This window comes from Numenius arquata, chromosome 2 (assembly GCF_964106895.1).
Source record: "Numenius arquata chromosome 2, bNumArq3.hap1.1, whole genome shotgun sequence".
In the NCBI taxonomy this organism is placed as follows: Eukaryota; Metazoa; Chordata; class Aves; order Charadriiformes; family Scolopacidae; genus Numenius; species Numenius arquata.
Window position 1 is genome coordinate 70,325,734 of NC_133577.1, and position 25,803 is coordinate 70,351,536.

Sequence of the window (25,803 nt, forward strand, 5' to 3'; positions counted from 1 at the left end):
TTTGCCTCCTCTGACGTGGGTGTCTGTGGGGGCCTTGATGGGAGTGGTGCAGTCTTCCTCACTCAGAAGGTGCCAGAAGGTGCTGAGCGCTGTGGGAACATTGGGATCACTGAGTCAATGTGCTGGAAGATAACACGATGCTGCCCATCGCGTTCTTCAAGAGCGTTTCTTCACCTCCTACAAGCCTCCTTGGACTCACACGAGGTTGTATCCCACCAGCACCGTGATGGATGCAATAGCACAGGGGAAAAAGGCGGGCCACAGGGATAGGACAGACAATGAGCAAATACCCTGCTCTGTCCTCTGCTGGGCCAAAAATGCTTCAGACCCTTTATTTGGGTTTTGGATACTGAGCCTGTGAAGGACTCGATTTCTCTTTGTCTTCCACAATACAGAGAAGAAAAACAATTAATTTCACCTTGCAATTAGATGGGTGAAAGAGGCATGACCGGTTTTTATCGCTTTCATTGGTAGTGTGAACAAAACATTGCAAACACATCTGGCATATGTTATATGGTGATGGGGAGGACTATTTTATTTAAATCAAAGCAAACTTTAAGATTTAAAAAGCATTTTCTCCCCATACAGGAGTGTTTTTGAAACAAGATACATGAAATACAACATATTAAATATTTATCTTAAATGTGAGAGAAACACTTTACAAGATATTAAATGTTTAACAGGAGCACTGTAGTAACTTGTGTGTATTTGCTCAATTGTCTTGCGAGTTTCCCTTGTCTTACTCTCTGTACCCATTCACTAAATGATTTAAGATGTTGAAAATATAATAAATGATAACTAGTAGCGGTTAAAATAAAGCATACCATGTGCCAGCCCCAGTGGGTTGAGTAAGGATATAATCTCTACAGTTGGTTGGACATTTTTCAGCAAACTATATTTTTCACAGGAAAAAGACACAAAAGCTGCAAGACTCCCCCACCACTAATGCAAGAAAGTAAAAAAAATCCCTACTCTGATTTTCAAAAAATTTAAAAGATTTTCAAAAAGTTTAAAAGCTCATTAAAACATCCCATCTTAAATTCTTTAGACTGAAAAGTGTAAAGAGACTGTAATTTAAAGAAGTTTGTATTTCTACACCTGCAGTTAACTTTAATTTCAAATTTTAAAACCTTAGAATTAAAGGAACAAAACTCAAATGAAATATTTGGAAATATCTTAGTTAAAACTGCTTCAAACCATCAAAACCAGGGTTCTACTTTTCCTCGGTAATCAGTCAATGAAAAACACCAAAGGCTTGCTTTCATTGTGATTTGGAATGAGAGGAAAATGAAAAACTTAACAAGAAACCTCTTTCCAGCCAGGAAACCCTTCCCAGCCCCACTGGGGCAGAGCTTTCACCCCTCATCCCATTCCTGCAGATACAGGAGGCTTGCCCAAAGGCACCTGCTGCCAGCCATGCCTCTATCAACACCCCTTCCCCCCCAGTTTTTTTTGCTTTGGCAAAAGAACAGTTAACTGAGAAACCATCCACACTATCCCCGTTCGCTATTTCCCAGCAATATTGCACTGTGTTAAAAACCCACCAGGTTTGGGGCAGGGTAAATCCTGGTACCCTAAGTTGCTTTGGGGAAGGTGTTACTTGGGTTTACCTCTCAGCCAGCGCTCTCCTTTCCGGCAGACCCTCTCTCTCCGTGGGGAAGGGGCGAGTTTCTCCCCTCGGTGGGCCGGCGGTCCTGTCAGGCGACGACAGCAGGGCTGTGCTCTGGCATGGCTGCGGGCACCGCGCCGGGCGAGGAGGGCAGCCACCGAAGCGTCCCAGCCAACTGTCCTGTCTCACACCGGGCACAGCAAAACCTTTTCTTTTAAGGTCAGAACTGGTCCGGACCAGAGAAGGGAAACCCTTTCTGTCCCAAAACAACCCCCAGGTGGTTTGGACCCAGCGCTTTCTGGCTCGGTCACAACCTCGGCGTCAGGTCTGTGACAAGCGTGAGCTGTGTTGCGGCAGCACACGGCTTGTTGAGACTAATAACAGATGGGGCATGCCGGCTCACACCACCCCGGCCACCCAAAACCGAGCGAGAACCTTTGAAACCTGCTGTACCCGGAGAGCTGCAAACCCATAAAAACTCATTTGCAAGCCCTGGATGGAGGGTCAGTAGCCAGAGAGGTGGAAAGCTTCTGCGCCGTTTCTTGCTGGTTTTTCCTCACCGAAGGCAGCCGGGGAAAGGACAGGGAAACAATGGGAGATTAATGATTTTCCTGCAGCTGGGGGAGAGGGCAGAGCTATACAGCAAAGAGAGGGCTGGGAGGGCAAGGACTCACTCAGCAGTGCTGCGCTAGTCCTGGGTAGCGCAGAGACACGGGAACTTGATTCACACCCCTTGAAATAACAAATACCTGGGGGGGAAAGTGGCTTTATAGACTTTCTCCCACTTCAGCTGCTAAAGCAAAGGCTCCAGAGAGAAATTTGGCTCCTCCTAAAACCAAAGTTTTAGCTCCCACTGAGGTCAGAGTAGGCAGCATTTCATCCTGGGAAATAAGGCTGCCTGGGCCACTATTAAATCTAACATCAATAAGAAGTCTTAGCTCAGAAGAAGAGCTAATGAAAATGCATGGCTGTATGTAAATTGTAAAGTACCCCCTAAAGAAATGCTTTCTCAGACCTGTTTTTTTGGAGGTACCCAGTAGAGTATAACTTGTCCAAGGGAGCAACACCGAAAGGCGAGTAACAGGAGAGAGTTTCCCAGCACAGATTTTTTTCTATTCAAAAGCAACAAAGACCGGCCCCACATGCCAGGGAGCGGAGCACCTCTCATGAGGAAAGGCTGAGAGACCTGGGTCTGTTTAGCCTGGAGAAGAGAAGACTGAGAAGGGATCTTACCAATGCTTATAAATATCTAAAGGGCGAGTGTCAAGAGGATGGGGCCAGACTCTTCTCAGGGGTGCCTGGTGATGGGACAAGGGACAACTGACACAAGTTGGAACACAAGAAGTTAAAATCTAAACACGAGGAAAAAATTCTTTACTTTGAGGGTGACAGAGCACTGGAACAGGCTGCCCAGAGAGGTGGTGGAGTCTCCTTCTCCAGGAAGATTCGAAACCCACCTGAATGTGTTCCTGTCCAACCTGCTCTAGCTAAACCTGCTTTGGCAGGGAGGTTGGACTAGATCATCTCTGAAGGTCCCTTCCAACCCCTACAATTCTGTGATTTGCCATGTCAGCTACTGCGAGAAGACTCCCTCTGTCTTCTGAAATCCAGCTGCCTCAAGCCGTGTGACCCAAAAAGGAGGTATTAAAAATTATAAGGCATTTCTTCTAGGTGGGCCTAAAACATCCATTTTGCTCAGCTGAGCTGGCGGCGGGGCTCACTGGCCTCTCATGCGCTCTTGTTGCACTGTCTCCTCCCACACCAGCCACCACCGTGGGCCAGCTCTGCTTTCTCCATCAGTGCTACCAAGGAAAAGGAGCAAAGGCTGATGAAATTCAGCACTTTCTGTTGGGAAATGGGAACTCCTCTTGGTAAGGCAGAAGTGAAGTCATTGTTGCCAGCTGCCCGTCAGGCTGCAAAAGCAGCACGTCCCCCACGCAGGGCTGAGAAGAAGCTGGTGTGGGAAAGGAAGGGCATTCCCTCCCAGCCTGTGCTGTAGTGCTAAATAACAGGAGTCATCATTCAGTTCTCCATCATGGTATATTGACACAACAAAATAAAATGGCTTCTCAGGCTACACCCCCACCTCTGAACCCGCAGCATATCCCTCCCCTGTCAAAGCTGCTGTGTTCATTTGATGATACTGGGATTTGCTTCTGGTTTGCACCTCTGATGCTCTTACTCAGTCCCGTGGTTACACTCAGCTACTCCCCTACGAGCTGTCAGGGTGGGGGGAGCGCAAGGGCCCCCCAATGCACACTTCATCACCAAAGCAAGTCGGGCTGTGCCTGCCACCCCATCCCTTTAGCCAAGGAGTGAGCGAACACGGAATGCAGGGATAAAGCCATCTCCCCTTGCCCTTCCCTCCCCCCTTCCCAGGCATGGAGAGATGGAGGAAAGAAGCAGAAAGCATATCCTATTTCATGCCTCTGGCATGTGGAAGTCAGAACATTATTTTGTAATAATCTTATTATTAAAGACCAGATGATGATGGCTGACGGCGAGGCGCTGTTCGGAGGAGCCCTATCAGTGGGCTCATTGTTGGTGCTGGCAGCTCTGCCCGGGAGAGCTGAAGGCAGCCTTTCTCAGGCAGCCCAGCACCGCCCGGCCGGCTGGTCTCGGGGTCCCTCGATGGGGGGTCTCCAGGGGGACAGCGTAGGGTCACAGCAGGACCACAGGCTCAACATTTGTCTAATAGCAACCCCAGCCTGGACTGGAAAACACAAAGAGCACGGTTGTGGAGTTACTCGAAATGCCAGAGCTGCTTTCCTCCGTGCGACAGAAAGCAGATCCCTTCTCCCCTTTTTTTCACTTAAAGGTTAAAACCTTTGTGGTTTTGATTTTTTTTCCCTCCGTTTGCCTAGATTTAAAAAATCAAATCCCCTGTTCTCAGGTAGCTTTATCTTAGATGGCTATTTTTCACATCAATGAAGATACCAAACAAAATGGACCCCTCCCTGATGGACATAGTATTGGCATCAGGCTTACGGTTTTGATCTTTTAAAAGCCATTTTGAGGGCTTTATAAAGGTCCTTAAACTTTTTTGAGCTTTATAGAGGCCACCTGGGAGGGAGCTCACCCTGCAATACACAGACAGTGGGTTGCTAACAGACAGACCTGCCTTCCCAAGAGACATTTTTTCTGGAGCCGCACTTGGAGATTTTGCTACCTACCAACCAAGGACAGGAGACAGATAGATCTACTCCTGTGGTCTCACTGGTAACACAGACCACCCAGCATCCTCCCTGGCATTTAGGACCGTGACCTCAAAGGCTGCACTCTAATCATCAATTTAGAGTGCAGGGGGGTCCCAAACATGCAACCCCTCCAGTTGGGCTGTCATCGCTTTCAGCAGCATGGGGAAGTTTCGTGCAGCTGTAGATGGCTCTGGGTTCAGCATCTCAGCCATAATCACTCCATACTTAGCTCCAGCGTGCAGAAGGTTTTGTGTAGCTACACGTGATGTTAACGCATGAGCTCTCTTTCACCAGAGCTCCTGCCTGTTGCGGCAGCTAAGCAGAGTAACACCTCAAGTAAGCTGAAACAAGAGTAAGGGTGTAGTTAAACTGACCTTAAGGGTCATACAAAAAAAAAAAAAAAAAGGGATTTGTCCTTTTATCACTGATAAATGGTGTACCTGCTCTGCTGTGCTCTCATGGGTTGTGTGTTTTGCCCTGCCTGAGTTAAATACTGTGCTACGGCTTGATTAGCATCATGCTGGTCACTGCTGGGATGGAACAGGATTGCAGCAGCAATCAGCTTTCATTTGGAATTTAAAATGTAAACATGTTGCCTATGTAAACAGAAAATGTGTGTATATATAGACAGAGTGAGTATGCACACGTGCGATAAAGGTAATAACTTTCTGAGAACCACACCTGGTGGTGATGTGTCAAGGGTAATACCTTGGTCATCAGAGAACTTAACTGTGAAGCTCACTCTCTGTGGCACCAAACATACCAAACGATAGGTACTGCCTCTTTCATCATCGTCAGGAAAAGCTGACCAGCCGCCCTACACATTGTGGAAGAGCCTTCAAGGAGTGGGGTGGTGAAGCACCTAATTTTAGAGTAAACGGAGTCCTGCCTTGGGAGCTGCATGAGAACAGGAGCTGGAGGAAAGTAAGCCCCCGTCTCTGCTGGTGCTGCAGTCGTGCCTCATGTGCCAGGGCACCCCCGTGGAGACAGGCGTTCATACGATGCATAGAAACCAAGCTAAGAGAAGGCTTTGGAGAGTCTTATCGCTCTTCGGGCAGTCGCAGCACTGCAAATATGACTGTGTTACACAGAAGAAATGAAACAAATCCAAATCTGTGTCAGGAGATGATTTTATAGGGCTTCTATTGTGTCTGAACTTATCAAGCAAAGCCTTCATTTCCAATCCGATCCAAAAATCACTGAAGCCAAGCGCAGCCTGTTCACTGCTTCAGGAGACTTTGGGGTGGGGCCTTTCTGAACCACGGAGGGAACACATTTTGGAAAGGAAAAGAAATATATTACGTTAATTGTGCAAAACATTTTCAGCAACCCTTAGAAATGGGCACATTTACCTGCAAGCTGACAAAGAGCGTTTAGGTACTAGTTAAAATTCAAAAGAGATTTCATTACAAATCGAATCATTCATGCAGTAGCAGAGTGGTTTTGTCTTTTCATTTCCCCTCAAACATTTTGTGCTGCCCAGAACACTTTTGTACTCATTATTTTTGCCAAATTAACGACCAGGTCAACTTTCAGCAGGAATCACGGGTGAGAAATTCAGGAGGGAGAGGTGAAGCTGGAGGAAGAAAGTGGAAGGCCTTTCCCCAGTAAAGAGTTGAGTTTTAGTTTTGATGTAACGGAACACTCAGAAAAAAACCCCACAAATTAAAGACAACTAGCATTAAAGGACTTAGACACTGAAATGAGGCAGAAACGAAGACTATCCTACAGGCTAATTTGAAGTAACTGAACAGTTGAGTTAACTTTTTTACAGCATCTCTCCTGCCATGATTCATGTTTACCAAGACCACAGGCGATGGCCACTGGGGTCACATACCCAGCCTGGCTGCCACTGAGCATGAGTCACCTTGTGCCACCCCTTGGGTGGCAACTGAAGGACGGGGCCACAGGCACCACCCCAGCAGCAGGAGGTGGCTGTCATAGACCAGCCAGCGCAGCCCGAGCTCCACCAGCCCCAGCAACGTGTTGACATGAAAACAGGGAGATGATGTGGATAAACACGCCTGTTTCAGCTAGTTTGGGGTGCCCTTTCTCCAGGGAAAAAGTCTGGCTGCCTGTGTCCTGCTGCATGGTGGAAATATTTCCAGCTGGAGGGAAGCAGATTGTTTTCGGTGGCGGAGGGTGGACAGTGGGGGACAACAAGTGGGTTCATCCCATAGAAACGCTAGGCAGGGCTAAGCCTGTGTGGGTTTTGCTCTCAGGCTTTCTCTGAAACAAAGGCAGACCAAACCTACCTCAGATCTTTGCACAGCAGCACCCCGTTGTATGTAGCTCACCTCAGTTCCTGTGGAAATTCTATTACACCTGTCCCTGTGGGTTTCAGCAGTGTGGAGGGAAAAAAAGAGAAAAATTTTAGATAGTAACCATCCTACTAAGATTGCTGCCCCAGGCACCTTCCTCCTGGTCTCCAATGAGATGGCTGCATAGCCTTAACAGGCCCCAGACAGCTTTATTCTCACGTGAACACCAGAAGCCATGAGTGACCACCGCTGAAGAGCACCAGCAACCTGCTCCCTGCTGAGCCCACCTCTCCCAGTGCCTTCCTGCCCAATTTAATGCCTGAAGTTTTCTCTAACAAGGACATTGTGGTGGGTCAAAGACAGGAGCAAGCAGAGCCAACAGCGTGGGGAACAGCACCAATGTGCAGTGCTCATCAGACCGGGACAACACCACCAGCTCTTTGACAGTGTGGCCTTTCCAGCCAGGATTGCAGAAAATATCTTGCCCTCCAGCTGAAATAATTTTGCCAGCAACCCTCCCAATCTGCAGACAGACCTGTGCTGGTGGGAGAGCGCAGCTCTTCGTTTTGCCTGTGCTAGGAGGTGGCCTAACTATGAGAGGAGAAAAAAACTGCTCTTTTAGCACCACATTGCACACGGGTGGTGGAGGCAGTGACACAGCTGTGCTCACAGGGCAACAGCGGCAGCAGCTTCTCCCGCGCAGAGACGCCCCAAGCTTGAACCGATCCCAACCCATAACCCAACACAGGTCCTTAAGGAAAGGCCGCTGTTACTGTAGAAGGGCCGTTGGCAGCCTACATGAAGCAACTGGTTTCACCCATTTCTCAGTGGAAACATGCCCATAGCCTGTGTTAACTCAATGGCTACTGTATAAGCGTGGTCAAAGACCGATTTTTTAGGCTTCCACACAGTCCTTCCAAAAATTCATGACTGCTGGGCAGTTTTGTTTTGTTTTTTTTTTTTTGGGGGGGGAGGAGGTTCAAGCCAACAAACATGCAAAATCAAAGCCAAACAGGGAGATAAATTCTCTACCCTGATCCTCTGCTCCTTTCCAACTCTACTAGACCATCTTCACAGCACCAGAAGGAGACTCTTAAGACAGAAGTTGCCTGAGACCCCATGGGGAATGACTGGCTCTGGATGTCTTTCCTCTCTCTGGCTGCAGCAGATCCTGGGGAGAAACCTTCAGGCTTGACCTTCAGGGCTCTCTTACCTGCCTCAGCACTGGTAACCACCTCCTGCTGGAGCTGTTTTGGTCAGAGTCCTTCTGTTACTTCACCCTGTTGTGGCAGGAAAGTTCAAGGTGTCCTGGCAGCAGGGAGTCCCTTTGCTCCACCCTCTGCCCTGCACACCGGCTCTCTGAGCTTATCGAGGATTTGCTGAAACGGAGCTGCCGGCGACGGTGACCTGATCCGTGAGGCCGCTCGGGTGGGAGCTGGACCCCCAGCATGAAGCACTTCTCCGGCAAGCCCTGGGCAGCCTTCGCTCTGCTCTTCTTCACCACCACGCTCCAGTATTCCTGCTCAGCAGGTATTTCTCTTCTCTTATGCTCCAGTTTCTATACCCTGCCTTTTCCCTCACTCCTCTCAACCCTAAATATATTACCCGCTGGCAGTAATTTGTTCTTTAAAAACAAGGTGGGCTCCCTTGTCTCATCTAAAAAGTGTAAAGAACTGCAATTGATTAATGCTAATGAGAATTACTTGACATGATTGATCACAGCATCTTTCCAAAGAGATGTGCTTTTGCCAGCTATTTACAGATCCACTGTAAATGCGATTGAGCTGCAGGTTGCTCCACTGAATGGCAAGGAGAAAGGGGACCGCAGTTACTTGGTCTTCCCGTGTTTGCTGAGGCAGGGGACCATTTGAAACACCGCCCAAGAGGCTCACTGTAGTCCAGTTTAGCTCTCATTAGGTGCTTTTTGCAGAAAATCTGGCTTCGGTGCCCCCTTAATTGTAGAAGCTGCCTAAAACCAAAATGTAAATGAGACCCGTGAGCTGCTCCTTTCCCATCAGGCTACTGCCTGAGTTTGTATATCAGCACCAGTCGAGACCTGCCAGATGTTTAAAGATGGGTTAGCTTTGACAGCCTGTCCTTTGGGCTGCAAAGTCTATAAACACAAACCAGCGCTCTGTATTCTGCAGCACTTTCTTCCACAGGTCGTACACAGTTTTTAATGATTTTTCCTAGTGCTCCTGTGAGGTACTTATTAACTGAGAAAAGAAATTATGGGATTGGCCAAGGTCATTCAGCAAGTCCTAGCAGAGTCAGAAAGAGGAATGGGGAGTACTTAGACCCTCCCCTGGAGCGGGCTGCCTGGGGACCCTCTCCCAGTGTGGCAGTGGCCATAAGGAAAGCTCTGGTCTTGCTGACAGTCGGTCAGCTCAAAATGCAAAGGTGGGCAGTAGCAGGTGACCCCAAGGGGGACATCTCCTGTAGGGCAGCCTCAGTTTATTTGCTGGCAAATTGCTTGGAAAATACCAAACTCAAAGCAAAGATTTGCTCAAAGGTCTTGTTTCTTTTTTTGTCCTGAGCTGAAACTAAATCTGAGCCATTATTTTGAAATCTTCAGTGAAATCAAGTTGGAACTGATTTTTCTCTCTCTATCACTCTCCAAACTATCAGCTCAGAGGGATGGCATGACTGGAAATAGTTCTCTCACAGCCTCTGCCTGGTCTGTGGACCAGCAGTATGCTGGAGCCGCCCCTGCTGCATGCAGTGGGAGCCCTTACTCCTGTAGCTTCTCCAGGCCTTTTTTCATGGATATCTTCAGGGGACCAGCATGGGATACTTCATCTGCCTGAACTTGAACTGTACTGCTCATAGTGGCGCAGGTGGAGATATTTCTTTGACTCCCTTCCTTCTGCAGCAGGGGACAGGCTGGTGTTAATGCACGGAGACAACAGCAGCCACAGCTTTTTCCACGCAGGCGTCCCGCATCTGTCCTTGCATCTGATCCTGCAGTGCTGCAAGGTGCATGCTGAAGCTGAGGGGCAAGGCGGGTATTAGAAGGTCTAAGGAGGCTTTGGCATGCGATACCAGGTTTGGAGCCCTGGAGACCAGTCACAGCGCTGTGCTAGAGTGCACATGTGCTCTGATTCTGGGTAGGAAGCAGGACAAAGAGGCAAAATCTTCACTGAAGACCCTGCCCCCCTCACTTATTTCTGTATGTTGTATTTTCCATTCTGAGCCAGTTAATGAGTTTCAGACACAGCTGCACCTGAACTGCAGCAAAGCCAAGGCTTCCCACTGAGGCTGTGGCAGACCTGCTGAGGTTCTGCGCTGATGGGCTCAGCCCTCAGCTTGGCCAGACTCCTTCACACCTCACAGAGCCACTGGGCTTTTTCTAAGGGCAAAAGGAGGTAGATGTACAAGTCGCTGGCTATGGATCTCACCATGCCACTGAATGCTCTCTCTCAGTTCAGTCCTTGCTCTTTCTGCCCATGTAGGTTGGGAAAGAGCGGTGGTTAATTTGAGCTCTGAGTGAATGGCTCACACCAAGGTCATACTCAGCTAGAGGCAGAGTGATCCAACTGCTCCTTATGGCTGGTGCTACAGCAGGTCTCTCTAGAGCCTCTGTTGACAGTGGTGGGGTCAGGAAGCATTCCCTGATGCAGCCAAGTTCAGGGGCAGGAACTTATTTTCTTCAAGTTGTTTCCATCCTACAGACCTCTGTGAGGACAACGCCTTTTAGATTTTCATGCCTGATGCCTAGTATTGCTTTCCTAATCCAACCTGCCTTTTCTCCTATGCTTTCCTTCTGACAGCAGCTGAAGACGTCTCCAATGTTTCATCAAGCTCCAAGCTCACAACTGAGTACGAACCACCATGTCTTAGTAAGTCTTCATAAATCATTACTACCATGATAAAGCCAGGTGATGAGTCCACACAGGTGACTGAGAGGCTGTCCTGGAAAAGGATTTATCTGTTGTCAAGACTTCCATTGCAGGTGAAACTCTAGGACTCATTTCTAAGACTCCTCCATTGGCACGCCCCGCATATCTTAGGTACATTCAGATGGAATCATAGCTTTAACAGACTAAGCATATAGCTACTTCAATTTGTGTATCCTAAAGCTCCCTGCCAGACTCACAGCCTGTAGGCACAATGTGGACCCCCGGGAGCACCTCCTTCCCTCACCCCACCAGGTCTTCCCTAAACAGACAGTCCCAGGCAACCTGAGATCCCACCAGCCCTCCCAGAGTCATCTTTCATCCCAAATGTCCAGCATCCCCACAGTCCTGCACTTCCCAAAATATAGGATGTGTACCAATAGAGGTACACTACTTCAAAGCATGACAAAGGTTATAGGGGTCAGGCACCTCTCCCTCTTCCCTAGGCAGATACTAAACATGTCTCTTTGGTTGTGGGAAGAGCTGCTCTCCACAGTGCAGGACAATTGTACTTGTGTGCACTGAAGGCCAATGCACAGGAACATGGTCCTGCCAGTCACACGTGAATGAGAGCAACTGAGCAGCACCTGCACTTGCCTTTTCCCTGAAATGGTGCAAGAGACTGGCTGCCCTGCACCAAGCTCAGAGGGCCTTCACTTTTCACAGCTGACAAGCCTTGTGCACATCAACACGCAACAGATGGAGCTGCAAGGTGGTTTTAGCTGCCTCAGCTCTCCCGGGTGCTGGGGTTTCATGATCAGCTCCTATTCCAGTCCAAGGGGTTGAGATACTACGGTCCTTCAGGCTCCCTTTGATATTTCCATATTATCACCCAGGACGCAGACACAGAGATGGGTATCTTCACTGTGCCCTTGTGGTGGAAAAAGTACGGTAGATGCTTTAAATAACAGCATAAATGAAACAACTAGTGACATATTTCTTAACTGATTGGAGGAAATTCGACTGATTTTGAACAAAAAAAAAATATACAAAAGGTGCAAGAAAAAGAATACATGGAATTGTTAAAAAATATTTAATTTTTAACCTGTAAAACAGGAATCCCCCAATGGTGGTGTGTTTTGTAGTTGTTACACACAAGTCACAGTTAACAGCCCACCAAAGAGCAGCCACAGCTTCTATTGCTGGCAAAGGAATCAAGTACCTAAACTACTGGACATCCTGCTGAAGATGTCTCTGCTAGACATTCTCTTACTCTCTTACATGAAGCTTTCTTTATCCTGGGTTAAATTCTTAATTTTAACTAGCTACTTCTATCATACCCCATGGCTAAAACTGACTGAGCAGATGCTAAGCAGGTGTTTAAAAAGATTTCTGTAACGGTGGGCACAGCAGTTAAGAGGAGCAGCTCAGGTGTTTGGCCAGACAGGCATGACCAAGTCTTGAAGACACAGAGATGACACTGAATATTGCCATCCCCTAGGTTAAGAGCCAGGCTCAGGAGAAAGATGCCAAGGCAGGCTGATTTCCACTAGCCTTCTGGCAAAGGAAACCTGTTACATACTTGGCCTCCCATCAACTCATTTCATTTCTTTGCCACCAGACGTGAACTTCTGCCCGCAAGCGGCCATGTGCTGCCCAACGGGTATGGACGATTACGGATGGATTGCAGCAGCCGTCGGCTGGAGCCTCTGGTTTCTGACTCTCATCCTGCTCTGCGTGGACAAGATCACAAAACTCCGGCCTGACGAACCCAAATATTTGGTGGCCTGAAGCAGGGAAAGACAGCAAGCACCCGGGAGCAGTGAGGTGCAGTCTGACAGAGCATTTCAATCACTTCCTAAGAAACAAAAAAGAAAGGGAATGTACCTTCAGCTAAAAAAGGCCAAATCTAAGTAGGGCACCTGCTGGGCCTTCATCCTCCATGGCAGGTAAAGAGCTGTCAGGCAAGGTGTGGAGCAGGCAAGTCCCTGTAAGCCACCACATATGTCCCACAGCGCACAGAAATCCTTTTCCCTGAGCCCTTTCATGCTCACTGCGAGTGCACCAGCAGCAATGAGACACTGAAGGACCAGTTACCAGGCTACAGGATATTGCCTTAAGACAACCCAGTACATAACCTTTGAGTTTGAAACAGAAAGTGGGCAAATAAAGCTATTTTCTGGAGGATCAGCGTTACCAGATCCGTTACTAAGCCATGGGCCAGGTTACATCAGTACATCAGGTGTAACTCATTGATTATACTGAGTCCCTTTCACTTGCTCACCTGCAGTATTTTAAGGTCTATTAACTGACACTAGCAAAAAATCTGTTATGGAAACTTCAGAATTCCTTGGGCGGGTTTGAAATTAAAACTAGTTTTTTTCAGTGCAGTCTGTATGTGAACTGTTTTGTAGGAATTGAAAGTAGGTTGTATTTATTCAGCTTGCACCTGCCCGTGTAACAAACCCAAGCTGAACTGCGGCAGGTTTAAACCAGCATATCCAATTCATGCACAAAACTGCTCCTATTTATGCAAGATGATAATAAACACTCTTATTGATGGAAAGATTCTCACTGACTGGTTTATGTATTGATAAAGCTTATATTGGCAAGAAATTACCAAACCCAAATTGTTAGAAACACGATTCTAACAAGAAATATTCATTCAGGAGGGTTTGCCTCACTGCAGTCAAACTGTCTGGTTTGGGGCAGTTGTACCAGTTTGATTTCTATCTATTATTAAAACAATAAATCAGTGTTAAACCTATCTAGACATACACAGGATTAGCAAACCTTCCAGAGATCAACTGAAATGAAACATAAAAAGTTACTTTTCAACCAAAGAAAGCTCTATTGGAGATTTATATCTATTAAATATCATTAAAGCCTCCCTTCAGCTTACCAATGCATAACTTTCCCAGTTAGAAAAGATACAAATCAGTTTAAGACTCTTCAAAATTGATTCTGGCACAACTAGACACTTCGATCAGGACAATGCTGTGCAGTTTCAGAGTGATGGACAGTCCCCCCTTATCAACCATCCACCATCAACAGGAACAAGTTAGACACTGAGGAAAAGACATCCTTCCCTATCATCACTATCACTTAACACAGAAAACCTTCCAGAGTGAAATGCCGAGCAGAGACGTTAGTGTCAGAAAAGAAAGTTTTGAAAGGGAAGGGCTTAATTCTTTTGTGTGTTTTTTTTTTACTGTGTGTGTTTTGTTGGGTTGTTTTGGTTTTTTTTTCTTTTTACATGTGCCATACCACTACTAGTAAACAATCACAAAATATTGCTCAAGTAAGAAAAAAAATCTCAACATTTCAACATACAACCATTAAAACAAAAGTAATTTTCACAAGACAAATCTCCATATTGGACAAGTCAACTACTTCTTTCCACAAAAATCCCCCACCAAAACAAAACCAAAAAAACTCTTGTATGTACAAACTTACAGAAACAAAGGACTCTACATCTTATTGTTGGTGTTGACTGAAAGAATGGTGATATACCAATATACTGTTAATAACCACTGCAATCACTGATGGACAACAAATCTTATAGCTACATACATTATTTTTTCCCTGATCTATTAGTTTTAATAGTGGAAAATGTGCATTGGCCTGAAAGCAACGTGAGAGATGCTGTGAAAATTTCTCCACGTATTGCCTTAGTGCCTACCTTCTGCAGACCTCTTCCTACAGTTCTCCAGCCTTATAGGGATTGTTCTCCTGGTCAGGAAGACAGAAATACCTGCTGGATTTGGTGCTGGTTTTCATCTTTTAGGGGATATCTTTCATAGCTTTCGCATTTCCTTGGCTAAGGCTACGAGTGCGTGGATGCAGCCAGCTGTGGAAGTAAATCTATTCCAGTCTGAAGAGTTGTAAGCACATGATGCAAGCTCCAGATGTCCTGTAGCCCAGCGCTGTGAGTGCAAACTAACTTCATAACAACTGGGCAATTCTGGGGGGCTTCCTAAAGCCTGTCTTTAAAAGCACAGCTTGTTTGTCTTTCACACTCTCCAAAACAGTCTGCTTGTGTGTAGCTACCTTCAAAGAATGTAGTAGACAGACCCCAAGTTTTGCTTCTTGCAGCTTCTGTTGAGGATTCCCAGCTCAACCGAACTGGGGAAAAAAGGGAAAAAAACCCTAGTTTTTCATATAATGTAATGCCCTCAAGATTTTGCATACCTGTGTTCAAGGTTGACATCCAAGGCTGAACAAAAGCAGACATACAAATGGAATAGCTTACAAATCATTTCTGCTGTGGAATGTACACTTTTTCTAGTCCAGTGGCCTGTAAACCTCTGATCTAATATAACAGTTTTGTTTCCTTAATGCATCACTTGCTTTGACATCTGACATTGCCAGGTTTGATTTATAGCCTCTTCTTTTCAAGTCATTTGACTTCCTATGAAGTGGATTGGGTCACTTAGAAAAACGTAGTCCTGTACTGCATTTCATGAACATACTACTACTCCTAGTGTGTTCTGGGATCCCTAAACAAAGCGGCGGTATCCCGAAAGCTCAAAGGCTACCAACTTAAACATCTGATCTGTTCCTATACAATATAGCACAAACCAAGAAAATACTATTTTAAAGAGACTCTCTGAGGTACATGCTATGTGTTGTACTGATCCTAGACATGGCAGGCAATCAAAAGTACAATCATAGAATCATAAAATTGTTCGGGTACGAAGGGACCTTTAAGGGTCATCTAGTCCAACTCCCTGCAATGAGCAGGGACATCTTCAACTACATCAGGTTGCTCAGAGCCCCAACCAACCTGACCTTGAATGTTTCAGGAATGGGGCATCTACCACACCTCTCTGGGCAACCTGTTCCAGCGTTTCACCACCCTCATTGCAAAAAGCTTCTTCCTTATATTTAGTTTAAATCTATTCTCTTTTAGTTTAAAGCTATTACTCCTTGCCCTATCGCAACAGGCCCTGCTAAAAAGTTTGTCCCAGTCTTTCCTGTACAAACCGTTTAGGTACTGGAAGGCTGCTATAAGGTCTCCCAGAAGCCTTGTCTTCTCCAGGCTGAACAACCCCAACTCTCTCAGCCTGTCCTCGTAGGAGAGGTGCTCCTGCCCTCTGATAAATTTTTGTGGCTCTTCTCTGGACCCGCTCCAACAGGTCCACGTCTTTCCTGTGCTGCACTGTGCAGAAGGAGGAGAAAAGCCCTAATAGCACTGTCAGTATTTCAGGGGCTTGTCAATAGTTATAGAAAGTACACCACAAATATGTTGCATCCAAAAGACTTGAGAAATTGATATAAAGACAAAAATTGTTATGCAGAAATGGATTATACATACTTAATTTACAGTAAATAAAATCTAAATATTATCTGTGGTCTGCTGCTACATTTTGTGGAATATTTTTAGCTAGGGAACAGACAGTAGCACAGCTTGTGGGTTATAACCCCTATTTAAAGACCAATCAAGTCACAGTAGAAGGCTGTGGTCTCATTTTGATGCACAAACCAAAGGTGATTCTATAGTACAATGCCTTATAAATGTGGTCCATGAGCAACGTCACAGACTGGTACACTCATTTATTTCGTATTATCTCATGTTCCTAATAATATCACTGCCATTATAACGCCGCTAACTAGTAGAACCCCAACTAGTGTAATGCTGCCCAAGTCCTGTTGACTTCAAGGGAGCAACACATACATCCAGCGTATGCCTTGTTTTGCTGTTTGGGGTTTTTTCATTCTATTTCAGAAAGCCTGTTACTTTTGTTCCCGCAGGAAACCTTGGAAGCAAAACATAACTCCTGATTTATCAGCGTGGATAAAGCATTTCACCTGTGTTAAACCTTGGTGCCCCTTCAGGCTGCTACTACAATGTCATGCTGTAGTGCTGAGCTGGTTTAGGTTCTTGTACCTCTCAAAGCATGTAAAAAATAAGATGATAGCACATATCACCTATTAAGCTGCAAACTACCCTCCCAGAATGATGACAGAAATGTTAAAGCTCCAGTCATTTATAGTCCATTGTCCAGTCATATTCTATGTCATTGGACCAAAAAGTTCCTCGCTGGAATGAGATGGAGAAGAAGTCAATTCCAACTCATACGATTTAGTACAAAGAAAAGCAAAAAATGGTTGAAACCTGGATGGCTGAATAAAATAAGTGTGACTGAAAAATAGAGGAGTTTGAACGCTAACATTGCTGACCAAGGCAGAACAGTTCTTCACATTTTCTGGACAAAGTTTCTGAATTTCAGGCATGAAGGTATTTAGTGCCTGGAAAAGAAAGACAGACACAGATGCCATCTGGGAAAGCTGCTGGTCTACAAGTGTCTACAAGTGTCTCGGATGGACAAACAGAGCAACAGGGACATGTAACTGATCAGCACTTCGAATACCAAAAGAGAAAAACATTAGCAGCAGCGCAGCGTTCCAGAGTAACTACTTTAATTTGCCTAGAGATAATATCAATCACATCTGACTAGTGATTTTTTTAAATTCTTAATTCAAGGCTAAATGGATTGGTACTTGATGCATGACTCTTCGTCTTTTTAGATACCATTGCTCTGGTAATGACTCGCATTACTCACTGCCTTTATCCTTGGGGTTTTAGTGAATGAGCTACATATTAAGCAATTGCACTTTACAATGATTACACTTTGCAAAATCACTAGAGGGCTGAAAGCTGGCAACCATCAGAGCTTCCTACTTGCATGAAACACACAGAGAAGAGACAGAGGTTAAATTAATAAGAAAAGGTGCTCTGTACTGGGACTCTGTAGGAATTTTGATAAAGCCATCATAAAAACTAGGATTTCAGAAAATTATTGTAATTAATTACAGCCAGAGAATGAAACACAGGCATTCTTGGGAAGCAAGCCCCCTCTCATCCTTACACTCCAGATCCCACTTATTTTATGGTATCAGTGGTACCAGCATCTATTGTGGAATTCAAACCTCACTGCAGGTTTCTCTTCCAGAATCCAACACGCACTTTTCAAAGATCTCATTTCCAACTCCTATTTCGAAACAACCTTCTAGAAATAAACACAGGGTAACAACGCGGTATTGTCTCCCAAGTTTGCAAATATCTCGGAAAAAATACAGGTCAAATACACAGACTTTTCCTGTCCAATTTGACAGTATGAAATCTAGAGACAAATTCAGTTAACCAGTTTGCTCACCTATCAGAAATAATGGTCTATGCACCCCTGTGTCTTGCTGACATAAAACTCCCCCAGAACAGACTTCTCCCTCCAAAAAGAAAGTTTCTCTGCACACACAGGGGAAAAGCATCCAGTCTCAGTGACCAGCATGAGGGTCTGTTCCAAAATGCAGACCCTGCTTGTCATGGTGCCCTTTGCTCTCAAGAGCTAAAGAACTAAACTAATTGTAAAAGTCTACATTTTCTCCCTCTGCTGCTATGTGTGGTAAAGTCATGTCTTCTATCTGTAAACCTGCCAGGTGCATGTTTTGGTGATAGTGTGAACTAAACACCACTCACGTTGTGCCAGCCCCAAATCCCTCCATCTCTCTGTCTCTCCAAAGGTCCCCACCACAATTTGGTTTGCCACTGGAGGGAACCAAGAGTCTGCAGCAACTGATAACCTAATCGAGACAAAGATGCCACAGAGACTTTTCGCATGCTGTTGTAACGGCAAGGTGGGATCAAAGGCCTGTCTGATCCAGTTCCGTCTCCCAGCAGCAGGTATTTGGGAAGGAACATAAAAGCACACTGCACACAGTGATCCCCCTTCCCCTGTCCTCCTCTGCCCAGCTCACAGCTGAAATACAGCGCCCTTCTGATACAGAACTGGTCTCTCTTGCAGCATCTCTTTCCCCCAGCAGTTTGAAATTAATATTTTAAGGACTAGTTTCATGCAATAATACCGTTCTTTTACTTTTTCAATTTTCCCTTGTGATAACAATCACTCCGTTTTCCCCCCACCCTTCTCTCTCCCATTGATCTCATTTTCCATAAAGTTCACAAATTCACTACTGAGTTTGTGCATACCCTTAAACACGGTGTGTCATCCTTCAACTGTTTCATATGAGTGGCTTTATTTTTTAAAAGAAGCAAGTAGAAGACATTTCTCTAATCGCCGATTCCTAGTCAAACTTTTTGCTGCCTCTGTGCTCTTTGGTGACCGTTATCTTCTTAACTATTTACCCATTTCAGCTTTACCTTTATTATTCACTATTCACTCAATACATAAGGTTTCTTCCCTTCATTCCATGACCACAGCTGTGCCCAATGTTGGTTGCAACAACCCAAAAGACCTGCCTTGTCCTTTCCTTCTCTTCCCTTTCTAGCAGGGAACTGGAAATCACATCAGCCCCAAGTGATGATATATCTGTAAGGCCGGTCTCTTTTCTGATGACTTCTCTTGACTAACTTCTTTTTATTAATACCTTTTCTATCAGTGGCTTTTCCAATTTCTTTGATTTATCTTAATCATAAAGACAAAAGAAGCGATACCAACGTAGAGAGCTGCAGTTGGTGAGTCACTGGGAGAACCAGAGCCATAATTTCTAGCTTGTAGTTTCCAGATCACACGATTAAACATGCAGCCAAATCAATTTTTCAGTGTGACATTCTGGAGCAAAAGTTACAGCACTTTTTCAGCGCTGCCTGCTTTGTCTCTGTTAGCCTGTTTCCCTTTGTGGCATTTCAACATACCGTATATTTAAAAAACATCAATCCAACAACATTCAATTCTAATGTGGCAACCTCCTGGGCTCAAATATATGAAGAAATGACCATGCTTTAGCTGAGCTATACTGACATCTCGTACAGACACTGTGTGATAATGTTAGTTAAGAGACTAACATCCTTAAGTAAAGTTCATCCTTAAATAAAGAGGACTAAATAATGCTCACTGGCAGCAGCGTCGAGTGCTTTTTAAACGCAAAGCTGCAGGGAACAGTGCTCTCTACTCCCAGGCAGAAGTGAAATTATTGTAGGCAATATTGTGTCAGTGATGCTGTCTGCTGGAAAGGACAAACAGCTTCTCTTAACTTTTTTGCAGTTCTACTCTGCAAAAGCAAGAGTGTGGTTTCCAGCGTCCTAGAAACTTTTCTTTCGTGTGGCAGTGAAGTACAGGAGGATGCAGCTGTAAAGTAAAGGTGAGATTCCTCACCTTTAATCTTGATTTTTTGAAGTGTTCTTGCTTAAAGCGGCCCTCATCGAGCCCAAAGACAGAAACTATCATAAGGATCAAACTCATCCTTGGAAATGCTAGACAGGAAGCGTTCCATGCAAAATGCAAGGGGACTTACCTGAAACCATTTTATCCAGGATTGCATGGACTAACAAATCTGGTAATCAGTTCATGAGTTTGTGGATGCCCAGATCACCTGTATTGCATCCAATTTGAACAACTTCCTATTTAGCAATTATGTTGAGTACTACTGATAGTGGACAATCCACAGTTCTTTCTCCTGTTTCCTTAAGTCCAAGGATAAAAGCTTCCTGATTTTTTCTTACCTCAGTACTTTTTAAATTCCTATTTCTTTAGTCAAATTTCTTTCAGATCTGCATTCCAGGACCCAAACAGCACTGTGCACTGCCAAATATAACACTGCATTAATTTTCCTTGAACGCAAAGAATTTTTTCCTGAAACACAAACAATATCCAGCTACTACTTTTAAATCATGCACAGCACTAAAATGTTCAAATAGCCTGGATGAGAAAACCAACTTCCAAGAAGCCTTGGGAAGGAAATCTTAGAGAAGTTTTCATGGGAACGTGACAGAGCTCTTAAAAAGTGTGTGCATTAGAATATATTTGGAAATGCAAAACAATAATTTTCATCTTTCAGTCTCTTTTCTACCCTCTTAACTCTCATTTCACTCTGTCTGCTCCACACATGGCAATAAGAAGATTACTGTAAGTGAATCTGAAAAACCACCATTTCAGGGATCCACAGAGGTTTAGCATTCATTTCAAAAACTCTTCAGAGCATTTGTTCAAATGTGCCAACATTTTATTCCGATTAAGGCAAGATGTAACAGCCTAAACACAAACTTCCACTTATGGAGTAAGAACTACTCAAAACTAAACAGGAGTGGCCATTACAAAGGAAAGCACATACTTTAAATGTAAAGAGTAACAAGAAAAAGTAACATGAAATCAATACAAAACATTCCAGCTCTACAAACTATCAAGTGCAAAAAAAAAAAAGTGTATTTTTCTAGTACTAATGTAACTTTTTTTCATCTGTCAGTCTTCAGTGGGATTCACAGGACTGCAGCTCTGCTCTGGAAAAGTCTCTTTAAAAAGGCAGTGCAACTCCACAGGATTTTTGCTTCTCAAGTTTCTTACTCTCGGGGTGAGTAAACTCACCCGGGACTTGTACACTGAAGCCAGACACATCTTGCCAAGTGCATCCCAAACTGTACTAAGGAATTTGTAGAATAAATTCTCCTTCCAAAGCATAAGTGCGACTAAATGGTTTTCAGTGGAAGTCATGCAGATGCAACCAGGGACAACACACAGACCAACATTTGGATCTGAACTACCAGTTCTACTGGTATGAGCTGCCACAAGCTGAGCTTGTTCTGCCCTCATTGAATTAGCGACAGAGATACAGAAGACAATTTTTACAGTACTCCTTCTGACATAAGCTGCATTTCAAGGGACACTCACCGTAAGACAAACATCAGAGTTTTCAAGCAGTCAGGTGCACTCACACCAAAATACTTCAAAACTACAGTGAACCTTCATCAGCATTGCCAAAAACTTTCATTCCCAATTTCTGTTTCCTCAGTATTTAGGACCTAGAAATACTGGAATACATGAATAACAGCAGACTGGCGACAGTAGAATACATCCCCAGGGTTCCTCCCTATCTTTAAATAAAATATAACAGCAAGAAAGAAGAGATGCATGCCCCCCCCCCCCCCAAAGGGAACCAGATTTTTATTTCCACATTTAAGCACTTTAAAGCTGCTACTTTTCTCTGGGTACATCTAAACAGCCCTGGAGAAGCTCTACAGCCATGGTGAACTGCTTTTGGGAGTCTCAGTGACGAGGGATGTTCCTCACGTGCACAGACCAGTCTTGCAGGTGGCAAAGGGCTGCACAGAAATGGGGTTGTGTTGTGGAATCAGCTTGAGTGGGGGCAGGGGGAGTCCCCAAGATTTTACCTCTCTCTCTTTTCAGTGCCCTGTCACAGGTGGTCCTGGAGACCTGGTTGCTGTCCTTTGCCCTTCTGACAATCAGATGTCATCCTTTTCTTTTAATCTTTTTTCAGCTTTATGTTTATATTCAGAAAACACCAAACAGGTGTTATTTTTAAAAAAATCCATTTATTTCTTTGTGGCCGCAAAAATATGGCCCACGTGTTCCCACCTCAAAGTCACAAATGTTCTTCAACCTGCCACTTCAAAGCTCTTGGCCAAGATATATTTCTTTCCAAGGACTGGCACCTGTTAACAAATAACTGCTAGGTAAGACACGGAATGGGAAATACCCATTTCTTCCTTGAGCTGAAAAATTGTTAAAGCTGCAAAAAGGGAGAATGTAGTGAGGGTAGGAGTTAAAAAATGAGTTCAACTGCCTACAGCCATCCACATCACACAACTGGTGACTTCACTTGGGCTCAAACACTTATTTAGCTTCCTTGTGTAATCCATCTACTGTGTTTTCAAAGCTGTGAGTTAACACATAACAGTGTCAGCTGTTTTGGTTCTTGGGAAGTTATGATGCCTGTAAACAGCCTCTTTCTAAGATAACACTGTAACCCTGTTGTCAGCGGTCTAATTTAAAGGCACTGGCTTCAGCACTTGGTAGGAACATGCACTTTGGGCTGATCAATCTATTTACGCATTTACGTGTGTGTATAAAGGTGCATGATATTGGGGTAGTCAACATCTCGCCCACCACTCCTTTGGGTGCAAAGGTGATATATAGTTGTTGTCTGGTGCTGCTGCTCTCCAACTGCTATATATGAAGCCTGCAAGTAAAGTACAGTGCAAAAGGTCAGTGAAATTCCACGTACTGCTCCAAAGTGCACATATTTCACAGTATGAGTCCAGCACCTATGCAACTCAATCCTCCTAAAAACAAGGTTTTCTTTCCTGAGTCCCATGCCCACAGTCACTGACAGCCAATGTGTTACATCCTGGTAGAGAATATTTTATTGTACTGAATTGTGCCCCACCTTTCAAATTAAGTGTATGAAAAATAATTGCAAAATTTCACTTAGCTCCAAAGATAATCAAGAAGCAGGCTAGGGGTCAACATTTTGGCCATGGAAAGGAAAAGCAAACCAACTAAGCTGAATTATGAAGCTCTCATCTTGCCAAGTTCTTCCATATGCCAAACTAAACACAGACTAAACACAAATGTCAAGTAAAATTGTGAAGAAAGAGAAAAGCCTGAGGATTCCATGAACCAGATGGTTTAGTCATGGAAATCAATGTAACTGTTGGTAACAGTTTTCTGTGCCTGTACCAACTTCTCATCTGATCACTGTTTTCAGAAACTGGTAGATTTATTAACAGATACTTAAATTCAGTATACTTTTAAGTTTCAAAAAAAAAAAAAAATTTGTTTTTTTTTTTACCCTCCTTTTAATACGGCAATAAAAAAAAATTGGCAAGCAGAAACTTACAGGTTTTTTTTTCCCCTGAATTCCCAAGTGGAAACACACATTTTGGCACATGCATTCCACAAAGTCCTTCTGTAGCACATAAAACCCCCAGCTTTTCCTGCAGCTGTAGAAACTGTCTCCCTTGTTAGGGCCATCCTTGGAACTGGTGCCTTATGTGTTGTTTTCTTACTATATGAAGATACAGACTATGCCATACCATTTTTGGTGAAGCGTGGATCAGGTCTCCAGCCAGTTTGAGAATATAACTTCCAACAACAGCTTTCTGACTTCTTATATTTTACTCTCCTTTCCTGTGAACTTGTAAGGTTTTAAAGAGGGATTTTTGCATCAGAAAGTCTCTTTTATTTACCATTACATATTTGTCCTGTACATGTTCTTCATAAGATTTGGGACTGAAAAGAAAAAGGATATTCTTCTAAACCTAAAAAGATGGAATATCATAATAGCCTCATCATCACTAGCAAAATTGAGTTTCATATTCCTTCTTTAACAGCTGGAACAGGCGCAGCCAATGAACTTACTTTCTAGAACCCCACCTTTTCTTGAAGTCATAGTAACATGCTAACGCTATAAGCACTGGCCTCTGATCTCACCTCCAGTGAGGTCAGAGGCCAGTGCTGGATAAGGATGTGGGCTATGAAAGAGATGGATTTAACGGGAACACTTCTGAACAGTCAGTCTTCAGCATTGTCAAAAAGACCAAATAAACATTGCCCTATACACTCTTCATTCTGCAAAACCTGACATTTTGCAGAAGTATTGGCAACATTCACGTTTACAAACTTGGTGTAAAAATGTTTATTTTTATTCTAGAAGTGATTATCACACAAAAAGTTTAAAAAATTAAAAATATAATAACCTGTTGATACTGCTGTTGACAGCCATGCTGGTGTTCTGATTCCATTCAAGCCTCAACCAGTGCCCCTGAGGGCTTTAAGTACCGGCCAGGGAACTGGAAGTTAATTCAGACTGCTTTGCTACAGTTAAGTCCCTCAAAACAATTTCTTGATGATCATGGATAAACAGAAAAATAAATGATTTTCCTAATAAAGAGGGGAAACATACCACCTTTTTTTCCACATCAGTGAGCAGCCAGTTGCTTCCTGGTTTTGGCTTTGGCAATATCATGTACTTATTTCATGAAAAAGGTACACAGGGTTTTCCATAGTGTCCTCCTACTTGTTTTCATTTCAGTCTGAGTTAGTCCCGTCACAGTACTGGAACCAGGAACAGATCTGGTAGCCAAAGCCCACCATACCATGCCAGACCAGTGTTATACACCTGTATTTTACCAATGCCATTTCTACCCCAGTGAGTGAGGCAAATCCTGATCAATTGCCCAAAGACCTTTTTGGCAGACTACTATTCCTTAGACCTTTTATGACTTCGATCTGCTAGTGTTTGAAATACCCCCACTGTACCACCAAATAGTTGTGCTTTTCATTTTTCTAGGGCAAGGCTCCCAAGCCTCCTCACAAACACCGAGCTTATCCTGTACCTATGTGCCAGTCTGTTAGCTTTAGTTCAGTCTGATCAGAAAATAAAAACACTCCAACAAATCATAACTTAAGTAAAATTTCTGCATGTATTATGTCAGTTACAGTTATGCAATGGCCAAATATTAGTAAATTCGTAGCTAATATTAAATTAAAACTCTGGAAAAAACAGCAACAAACAGTTCCATGGCACGTACCATTCTTACCATGGGGATAATGCTTACCCTTTGTCCAAAGGGACAGTGGAAACAAGTATAAATATAGAAACTGTCTCAAAACCGCAAATCTAAGCCTATGTTAATGCTCTAAACTGTCACTGACTTTCACTAAAATTATTCAGATCCAAACATAAGCAATGATTTAGGACATCAATTTATAACGTAATGCTGGTGACCCTGTACCAGTCAGGCTGGATTGGTTTCTGTCCACAAAGCAAACTACAGAGTGGCAATATTTTATCGCTGGTCTTGCAAGAGCATATAGTATGTAAATACATTTTTTAAAGATATACATACACACTTCCCCAAATTTAACTGTGGCTGAGTATTCCTCTCCTAGTTTTCAATAATTTTTAAACAAAAATAAATACCAAACCCTTTCTGTTTGGATGCTTTGTTTTGCTTTTCCAGCCTGAATGAGTCTACAGATAATTTCTTAGTTATACAAGGCCAATGTTTCACTTTGCAAATATTGAAGATGAAGGAACACTTGAAGCTTCAGCACCAGAAGGAAAACAAGGAAGAGTGCAGAGGGTAGCTCCATTCGGAAGCACAGAGCTATAACAATTATTGTTCCAGTTTGTTACAAGTA

General features: G+C 44.1%; 1 protein-coding gene across 1 annotated transcript; it reads left to right on the forward strand.

Moving 5' to 3' along the window:
- Nucleotides 1–8,515: 8,515 nt before the first annotated feature.
- TMEM213 (transmembrane protein 213) lies at nt 8,516–12,694 on the forward strand. The gene is made up of 3 exons (XM_074144300.1): nt 8,516–8,597; nt 10,838–10,906; nt 12,525–12,694. The coding sequence occupies exons 1-3, from the start codon at nt 8,516–8,518 to the stop codon at nt 12,692–12,694; spliced, it is 321 nt and encodes a 106-aa protein (XP_074000401.1).
- Nucleotides 12,695–25,803: the final 13,109 nt, after the last annotated feature.

Bases quoted from the DNA above. Each gene is read 5' to 3' on its own strand.
- TMEM213 (XM_074144300.1), top strand. From the start codon at position 8,516: ATGAAGCACTTCTCCGGCAAGCCCTGGGCAGCCTTCGCTCTGCTCTTC. The intron at 8,598-10,837 runs GTATTTCTCTTC...TCCTTCTGACAG, and splicing joins CCAGTATTCCTGCTCAGCAG to CAGCTGAAGACGTCTCCAAT. The intron at 10,907-12,524 runs GTAAGTCTTCAT...CTTTGCCACCAG, and splicing joins GTACGAACCACCATGTCTTA to ACGTGAACTTCTGCCCGCAA.